Source organism: Silene latifolia, chromosome 11, assembly GCF_048544455.1.
Source record: "Silene latifolia isolate original U9 population chromosome 11, ASM4854445v1, whole genome shotgun sequence".
Lineage (NCBI taxonomy): Eukaryota > Viridiplantae > Streptophyta > Magnoliopsida > Caryophyllales > Caryophyllaceae > Silene > Silene latifolia.
The window spans coordinates 1,552,922-1,562,904 of record NC_133536.1 but is presented as its reverse complement, the minus strand read 5'-3'; the positions used below and the strand labels follow the sequence as shown (position 1 = coordinate 1,562,904).

The window sequence follows — 9,983 nt, the reverse complement described above, 5'->3', positions numbered from 1 at the left end:
TAAGGATTGCCTAAACTCTACCTACCAGAGCTTTACAAAAAGCAAGGAAACAGAAAAACAAAAGGTACAAACTTGGAAATTGAAGCGCCAAAAGGATGGCAGGGAGATAAGGCTCAATAATTGGCCCCCGAACAGCTAAAGCTATCCGAGATGCCGGGTGAGTCCGGTGACGACCGCCCGTCTCCCTATGCTCGATGCTCCCCTGCGTCAGTAGCCACAGCATCATCGATGGCCGGCTTTGTTGAAGGCTGAGCACCTTCAAGCGACTTCAGCCTCTCATCCTCCTTCACTTTCGCATCATAAGCCGCCTTGGCCTCAGCTATCTGAGCCGCCTTCGCCGCCTCAGCCTTCTCCGTAGCCGCGGTCTCCTCAGCCTCAGCCATTTCATCCAAAAGAGTATCAAATTTATCCCATGGAAAGGAGCCCTCGGGACGAGTCTTCTTATCGCCTCCCTGTCGCCTCCTCGGCCCGGTCCGGAATCGGACGCACATTTTAGGAAGGACCTCATCCTGAAGCATCTCAATATCCTTCTCTTTCTGAGCAAGGATAGCCTGCGTGTCCCTGAGCACCTCCGCCTGCTTCTGGAACCGATCCTCCCACTCGTCCCTCTTGGCAACCACAGCGTCGTAGGCACCTTTATACCTATTTCGCTCCTCCATCATCTTGGCCGTGGCGCCATCAGCCTCCTCAACTTTGGCCCTTTCGGCCCTCAGCAGCTTCTCAGCTTCCTCTGCACGCCCCCTTGCAGCAAGAAGATCCAACTTAGCCTTCCCGGCTTCCCCCCTCGCGGCGGAGAGATCAAGCTTGAGCCTTGTAATCAACGGCCCAGATTCGGCCGTCGCCTTTTCTTGCTCCACGATGAGGGAGGCGGCTTGACGGCTCCATCTCCCCAACCTCCTATATATTTCCTCACCCTCCGCCACGAGTTCGGTGGGGGTAACCTTCCGGGGTGAGGAGTCCACGATGACATTTCGGTCACCCACCTTCTCAGTCGCCTTCTCAGGCTGCTTCCCTGCTTGCCGTTCCGTGAGGACGACGGCCTCCGACGATGGAACTGCAAAAAAATCACAGAGGGAATCCATGTCACCGTGCATTGCCACATCAGAAAGCCTATCGTCAGGAACGCCCAACGAGCCGGCTAAATCCGAACCACAAGTTAAATCCGTACCGATTTCGAACCCTCTTAGTCAAGGGCTCGGTAGAAGCGTGCCCTTCCACGGCAACGGCGGAAGCGGGCGTGGATCTTTCCTCTTCTTCGGAGAAGGGGCCTTAGCAACGGTCACCTCTCCCTCAGAAATGTTGATCACCTCCACACGGTCCTTCGTGACCACGGGGTCGGAGAGGAGTTGCCATCGATGCAGCCGCCGACTTGACGCCGCCTTCTTTGATCTCCTCGACGTTGCCAAGAACCCGTGCTTGAGTCGTCTCCGGATCCAATGCCTTTGTCTGTCTTTCCATGACTTCGTTAGGAGACAGTCGGCGATCACGTGCTTCAGCCGTAGGATGGCGGATGAGAACCTTTCCGTCCTTATCAAGCCCAAGCCTCTCCAAGTCCTTCTCTGACAGGTCCTGACCAAATCGATCTGCAAAGAACCAAACAAGAGTTATATGAAAGAAGTAATAAAGCTCCAAACAGGAGCATAACAAGTAAAGGTGGGCCTCACACCGACCCTACTCACCACGGCCGAGGGCCGGTATGAGGCCGACGCGGCGAGCATCTCGTCCCGAAGAATAATCGAGTCGGGGCAGCCATCCCTCCTCGGATCAAATAGCCGCATTGCCCGCTCCTCATCCGCCGTAAGGGGGACAAAAGAAGCGTCCATCTTAACCTTGCTACCCCGGGAGACGTGTTTCTCATACTCTTCCCGGGTCTCACACCGCAAATGAACGGGGCCCTGGAAAGACCTCGGCAACGGGTAGTCCTCCGGCACTGGACGTACACCCATCGCCCCCCACCAATCTTTGCGAAGTAAGTTTGTTTACGGAGACATATCCAGGCTCCGTCTGGACGCTGTACCACCCCACCTTCCGGGAGATCGACGGCCGAAGACTATGAAGTCGGCGGAATAGGTTGACCGTAGGGACCTCGCCTTTAAAAAGGCAGAGCCACACAAAGCCGATTATCGTCCTCATGGCCAACGGATGCAGTTGGGCCACGGCAAGGTTCATAGCTTTGATGATGGCCACAACATGCTCGTTTAAAGGAAACCGGAGCCCGTACTCCAAATGCTTAAGGTACACGCCAATATGGCCCGGGGGAGGGCAACAGACCACTCGACCCTCCTCCGGGATAACAATCTTATATCCCTCACCGAAGAAGAAATGATCTCCGAACAGGGTCCCTCCGGAACTACTAGCGAATTTATTCGTCCAAACACGGTCGAGGCCAGTCGTGCAGGCCTCGCCATGACTCGGAACAGTCATCCTCCCACCATCGACGGGAGCCCCATCACCGTGATCAACATCAACATCATCCTCATCCTCCAACTCCCCCAGGAGGGGCAGGTCATCTACGGGAGAAGGAGGCCTAGGACCCCCTAACCTTAGCGGGATGGCCTCTAAAATCTCCTCCTCGTCAAGACGCGACGGGGAACCCCCGGCGCGGAAGTGCTAGCCCCGCATCGCGTCGGAAGACATGTTCACAACAAATTACTAGCAAAGAAAAGAAAAATTCGTTTGTTTACCTTCAAAGGAAAAAGTGCTAGCCGGATCAAAAACTCTGAAGATTGGAAGAAAAAAGAAGCCCTTCAGTTTAGCAAGACGAAAATTTTGAAGAAAATTTGAGAAAATGAAATTAGTGACCAAAATCACGGAAAAACTGCCCTATTTATAGGGAAAAAGCCCATAATAAAGGGCCAATCAGAGCACAGCCCATGAAGCAACAGCCAATCAACGAGCAAACACGTGTCGAGCATGCAACCACGGAATGTCAATCGTCGCAACAGTTAAACGTCAATCAATGCAACAGTGACCAAGCGTCTTCAACACGCCCGTTCACATCCCTTCAACTATTCATCTTCCTCAACAAATTCCTAGGTATCCGTCTCCGCCGCCACCGATCAACCAAGCTAGGAAGCACGTAGCCGGGGCAATCAAAGTCAACCGGCACTCTCAGCCTTGGTCACGGCCAGCGTCATATTCTTTTCCACATCGAGTGCCCTTTACGCATCCATGTGGAGGGGGGATATGGTATACGGCACGGCCTAGCAAGAGCCACGCCGATGCACAAGAAGAAGCCGTCTGAGAAAATTTCTAAAAATTACTTGTGCAGAATACATGCTCAACGTACATCGGAGCCCATACCACGGCATAGACTACGCCGGGGGCAAATTGATGGGGCATATTCTCGCACCGCCCGACCAAGTCAACACACCGAGCAAGGTCAAAGATATCCACAAAGAAGTCAACGACTTAGATAGCCTAGCCGATGCATACCATCGGCTCCACCTGGGTCTCGGCGTGACAACCTTCCAGCCGGGACACACATCCGCGTACTCATATCCAAGACCCCTCGGCGGCGAGTCAACATTGTCCGCCGGCCTGCCATAGGTCCCTCGGCCGAGGGGTAGATCAGTCTTTTCACCTGCTAGCCACTTGGCCACTTGGCCACTACGTGACAAAAGGTGAAAGTCTATAAATACTCCTCAACCTTCATTGAGGAAGGGATCTCACAATTATAACCTAAATACACTATTCATCCGTAATATCTCCTTATCTCTCTACAATATATACCTAGCCAGGTTACACAGCTTGATCCTTAAGTTTACTGACTTGAGCGTCGGAGTGAGTACGCTTGGCACACAGCCAAGCCCTCAGTTCGTTCATTGTTGCAGGGAAGGCCGCGAGGGACGATAGAAGCAAGAAGGATTCAACTCAAGACATCGTACTACAAGCCACGGGTGGTAACTAATCACTGCTCTGGAATTATACCCGGAACAGTAAGATTCTACAAATTCACTATATATAGGTTTTTATTTGGTAAAAATATATAATTGAGGATCAACACACTTATTTATACCCAAATATTGATAATTAATGAGTTTAGTATCATTTCATGAACATGTTTCTACAAATTAGATGAAATTTGGATTTTACGATGTCATTATGTAAAAATATATTTTAATATGTTTACTTTGTAGTCGGATCCTACGATCGTAGAATCGTATTATGATTTTACCTCTAGAAAATTTCAAATAGATAGGATCGTAAAATTCTACAAACATGATAGAATCGTAGGATCCGGAATCGGTCAAGCATTTTTGGATCGTAAAATCGTAGAATCGTAGGATCGAATCGGGATTCTGACAACAATGCGTATAACGTAAGATAAGTTTAAATGAAATCTCAAATACTATTTAAGGTATTTATTTTTTTTGTTAAGTCTAATGATAAACATTGATGTCTTTTGCAATCTAAACATTATTAAAACTTGTCATCTACTTTTAGGAAATGTTGGACAATCATCTCGAAGTTTATGATATAGTAAAATGTGTGTGTATGAAATGTAGTATTTGTAGCTTATTCTATTATCGTCTTCTTTTTTGTATTGAACTAAAGCCCCATTTTTGGTATTCGGAAGTTATCTAAAATCCAATTCACCAGACATTCATTCTGTCTCGAACATTTGCTTATGAAAAATGAGATATCGAGTGATATAATATCAAATCTTAATATTATCCACTCACATAAAATAAATGAGAAACTAATCAACCATTAAAATAAGAGTGTAATATCGAAATTGGGCACCATACAGCAACGCCTTTTCATTATCTTCGATGGTCGCGGATCGTCGTCGGTCACAACTTTTTCCCCACGTTGCTGATTAATTGAATATAGGCCCAGGCCTTTATTAGTGGTCGCTTTCCTGTAAATGTACGTGAGTCGCGTAGCTACATCTTAGTTGTATACTTGTATTTTAGTGAACCGGTGGACCTTGGATTATCAAAATGATATTGACATGCGAGTGGCCAAGTACGTTATCAATCACACAATATAAAATATCATGAGAAATTGACTAAGTGATGAAGAAATGAAGAACGCCATTAATGGAGAAGTTTAGAGCTTGAAGCTTTTAGTTGAATGTAACAGAATGTAGATATTTTTGTATGAAGACAAAATGTAAATAGAAATGAATTGTATTAACTTAATGAATATTGTGTACATGATGTGTTTATATAGTATTTACAATTCCTAAATGAGTCATAACAAACTCTAACAAACTCTATTCTATGCCTAACTAATTCTGGTATTTACACCTCATGTTGAGCTGTCATGAGCTGTCATTGAGTCAGCAACTCCGGTGATCCTTATCCATGATCATTCACAGGCTCTGCAGTTGCATCCTCTGTTACTGATGTTGCATCCTTTCCACAGCCCCCTCTCAAGTTGGAATTGCTATACTTCATAGTGAAGAGCAAACCCAACTTGGACGATAAAAAGAAATGTTGTTGCTGTCCTAGAGGTTTAGTAAAGATATCAGCCAATTGCATACTTGACTTAACATGAGCTGTGGATATCAACCCTTCCTGCACCTTTTCTCTAACAAAATGGCAGTCTATGTTTAGATGCTTCGTTCTCTCATGGAAGACAGGATTAGCTGCAATATGTTGTGCAGCTTTATTGTCACAATTCATCTGGACAGGTAAAGAAACAGATACTGCAAAATCTTTCAGTAATGCACAAATCCAAACAATCTCACTTGCAGTGTAAGACATGGCACGATATTCTGATTCAGCTGTAGATTTAGATACTGTCTTTTGTTTCTTTGTTTTCCAGGATATTAATGACTCCCCTAGAAATATGCATTGCCCTGTAACAGACCTTCCACTGTACTGACATGTTCCATAGTCTGCATCACAGAATGCTTGTAGGTTAAAAGTTGAGGATGATGAGTAGAACAAAGCTGCATCAGTTGTTCCTTTCAAGTATCTTAACACATGGAATGCTGCCTGTAAGTGAGGTTCCCTTGGAGTTGTAACGAATTGACTTAAATGTTGTACTGCAAAAGATATATCAGGCCTGGATAAGTTCAGGTATAATAATCTCCCAACCAATCTTCTGTAAATTTCTGGATCAGGTAAGAGCTTCCCTTCTTCTGTGGATAATTTCAGCCCTCTTGGTAAAGGAAATGCTGCTTCCTGACACTTGTCCATCCCTGTATCTTTAAGTATATCTAAAACATACTTCCTTTGATTAATAAGAATCCCTTCTCCTGTTCTTAGTACTTCCAATCCTAGGAAATATTTGATTTCTCCTAGGTCTTTGATGGTGAATGCAGTGTGCAGTGACTTTTTCAGGTGCATTATGCTGTCATTATCATTTCCTGCAATTAGTAAGTCATCTACATAGACCAAAACCATCACCATTTTGTCTCCTTTATTTCTGACAAACAGAGAGTAGTCATTCTTTGATTGTGCATATCCCTCCAATTTCAGGAGTTTAGTTAACTCCAAATTCCACTGTCTTGAGGCCTGTTTAAGGCCATATAAAGATCTCTGCAACTTACAAACTTGATGAGGAGCTGCCTTTGTGTATCCTTCAGGTGGTTTCATGTACAATTCTTCATCAAGAAATCCATGCAAGAATGCATTATTGATGTCCAATTGATGAATTTTCCAATTTCTAGATGCTGCCACTGCTAATAATACTCTGACAGTGCAGAACTTTGCTACTGGGGAAAAAGTATGTTTGTGATATTTTCCCTCAACTTGATTGTAGCCTTTAGCTACTAATCTGGCTTTATATCTCTCCACACTTCCATCTGGATTAAACTTCACCTTATATACCCATTTTGATCCTATTGGTTTGAACCCTGCAGGTAAATCAGTAACAGTCCAAGTACCATTGGATTCTAGGGCTTCCAATTCCTTATTCATGGCTTGAACCCAAGCTGGATCCCCCTGTGCTTGCTTATAATTGGCAGGTTCAAGAGTATCAATAACTTTAGATAATGATGCCATGTATGCAGCAGGATAAGACTCCATATTGAATACAGAAAAGATTTCTGCATCAGGATTGACAGATGGAGGTAGCTGATAATGAAAATCCTTCAAATTAGAGTTTATTTGTCTGTGTCTGGTAGAATGCCTCACTGGTATTGTATTATCAAGATTATTAGGAATAATAGGAATAGTGTTTGAAGTAGTAGTTAGAATTTCATTATTATTATTTGGAATTTCATTATTATCTATGGTATTATTGTTTGAAGTAGTGTTATTTGAAATATCTGAATGAGAATTTGAATTTGTATTTGAATTTATATATGTAGTATTAGTGATCTGTGAATTCAAAAAATTATCTGAAATATTAAAATCTTCAGGAATATTAGTATTTGAAGATTTATTTGTCAAATATGGAAATGTATTCTCACAAAATTGCACATCCCTACTTACAAAGACAGTATGGGTCTGAAGATCATAAAGCTTGTATGCTTTTTGTCCATAAAGGGTATCCAAGAAATATGCATCTTCTCCCTTTAGCATCAAACTTATCTTTCCCACCCCTCAGAATGGGTGCATAACATAAACATCCCATACTTCTTAATTCATCATAAACAGGAGGAACTCCCAATAAAACTTCATGAGGAGTCTTCCACCCTAAGACTGCAGTAGGCAACTTATTAATCAAGTAAGTAGCAGTCAAGATACTATCCCCCCCAGAACTTTTTAGGTAATCCAGCATGAATCATCATAGCCCTAGCAGTTTCGACTAGATGTCTATGCTTCCTCTCAACTCTCCCATTCTGTTGAGGGACATAGGGTGCACTCCTTTGATGAATTATACCTTTACTGCTGAATAATTCAGTGCATTCCTCTTGAAAAATCTCAGTTCCATTGTCACTTCTCACAATATGAACAGCCTTCCCAAATTGATTTTCAATTTGAGTAAAAAAATTAGAAAATATTGATTTAACCTGAGTTTTCAACCTCATTAAAAAGGTCCAAGTAACCCTAGAGTGATCATCCACTACTGTTAGAAAATAATGAGCTCCAGACAGAGTTGGAACCTTATAAAATCCCCATAAATCCACATGAATTAGGTCAAATAGCTGATTAGCTCTAGAAATACTCCTAGTAAAAGATTGCCTATGAATTTTGGCCATGGAACAAGCATCACATTGATATTCAGTCAATCCCTTACAATCAATCTCCTTTACATGCTGCATTTTGGACAGAGATAGATGGCCTAATCTTACATGAAAAAGATCTAGCTCCTTAGAAGCTTCTTTACTCTTATTTACATTATTTATGCTATCATTAACCTGGTTAACAGTGCTAGTATTATTAGCATAAGAAGACAAAATATGCTGATCAGTAAGATACTTAGTAATGACTTCAGTCCTGAAGCTTGTGCCATTAAGTCTGTAGAGAACTCCATTCTTTGGACACACTGCAATAGCCAGGCTAGAAGCAGGGTCCTGTATAATGCAGTCATTCACATAAAAATGAATGAGTACATGATTAGTATCAACCAATTGTCCTACAGACAATAGGTTATGCTTAAAACCAAGAATGTATAAAACCTTGTGCAGAATTAGGCTAGATGACAGATGAATATCACCAGCATAAACAACAATTTTCCTAGTCCCATCTGGTAAACCAACAAGAATAGGTTTGGGAAGGGGAGCAAGATTGCTAAATAATGATTTATTAGCACTCATATGATCACTTGCCCTTGAATCAACTATCCAATCATTCTCAGGCAAGACAGAATAACTGGTATTAACATCAGATGAATGAACTTTACCTGCAAAGTTAACTTCTGCAGAGTTCTTTCCACCAGAACCAGATTGCCTTCCCTGAACCCTTTGCATAATATCCTGGTACACAGCTGTTACAAGCTCTGGATCATACATGGCAAATTTGTCTCCAGTGCTGCTACCAGGAATATCCCCATCTAGAGGTGTATCTTCAGGCGCCTGTGTCTCAACATTGCTAGAAAATTTACCAGAAGTCTTTCCATTCTTGGAAAACCTAGCCATATATTGAGCTTTTAACTCTGGATGAAGAATAAAGCAAGTCTCTCTGGTATGCTTCCTCTTCTTGCAAGCACAGCACCACCTAGTGTCTTCAGTTTTCTCCTCTTGTTGCTGATGTGCCTGCTTACCATCCCTCTTCCATACATTCCAAGGCTGCTGTGCTCCTTTTCCAGCATACATAGCACTGGCCTCAGAAGCCTGTACCACAGCTGCTGATATCATCTTCTGTGATTCAGCTTGATGAATGATGGAATAGGTCTTGTTAATATTAGGAATTGGTTCCATTGATAGAATATTAGTTCTTAAAACCTCATAAGCACCTCCTAATCCCATGAGAAAGGTCATAACCTTCTCCCTTGAGGCATTATCAAGCAATTTCTTCAGGATATTGCAAGTACATGTAGCCATTGCTCCACATTCACAATCAGGAAAACTCTCAATCTCCTCAATTTCATCCCAATTCCTTTTCAGCTTATTATAATATGCAACAACAGAACTGTTGTCTTGAGTAGTATTTCGTAAATCTTTCTTTAATTGAAACAATAAAGGACCATTACATTGGCCATACCTCTCACGAATTTCAATCCACATGAGTTTAACAGATTTACATCTTATGAAACTATGCTTCAATTCATCAGCAAGTGAATTAAGAAGCCAACATCTAAGCATGTAATCGGACCTTTACCAATGCTGATGTCGAATAGTTGAAACAGCTGGAATTGCAGTACTTCCATCTAGAAACCCTAGCTTGTTCTTAGAACCAAAAGCAAGAGTAACAGCACGACTCCAAGATGCATAATTCTGTCCATTGAATGTAGTAGCAATTACATTCATTCCAGGATGATCAGACATGCTTAAACACATGGGATCCTCAAAGATATTAATCTGATTAACAGAGTTTTGAGAATTATTAGAATTCTCTGAATTAATAGCAGCATTTTCCAGATTATCAAGCATTTTTCGAAATGAAATGAAACAAGTCGTAGTTCAAATGAATGAATAATAG

The 9,983-nt window shown here is 42.7% G+C and overlaps 1 protein-coding gene across 1 annotated transcript; it reads right to left on the bottom strand.

Annotated features, from left to right (window-relative positions):
- Positions 1–7,645: 7,645 nt before the first annotated feature.
- Positions 7,646–9,646, bottom strand: LOC141612566 (uncharacterized). Its single transcript, XM_074431377.1, has one exon. The coding sequence runs from the start codon at positions 9,644–9,646 to the stop codon at positions 7,646–7,648; it is 2,001 nt and encodes a 666-aa protein (XP_074287478.1).
- Positions 9,647–9,983: the final 337 nt, after the last annotated feature.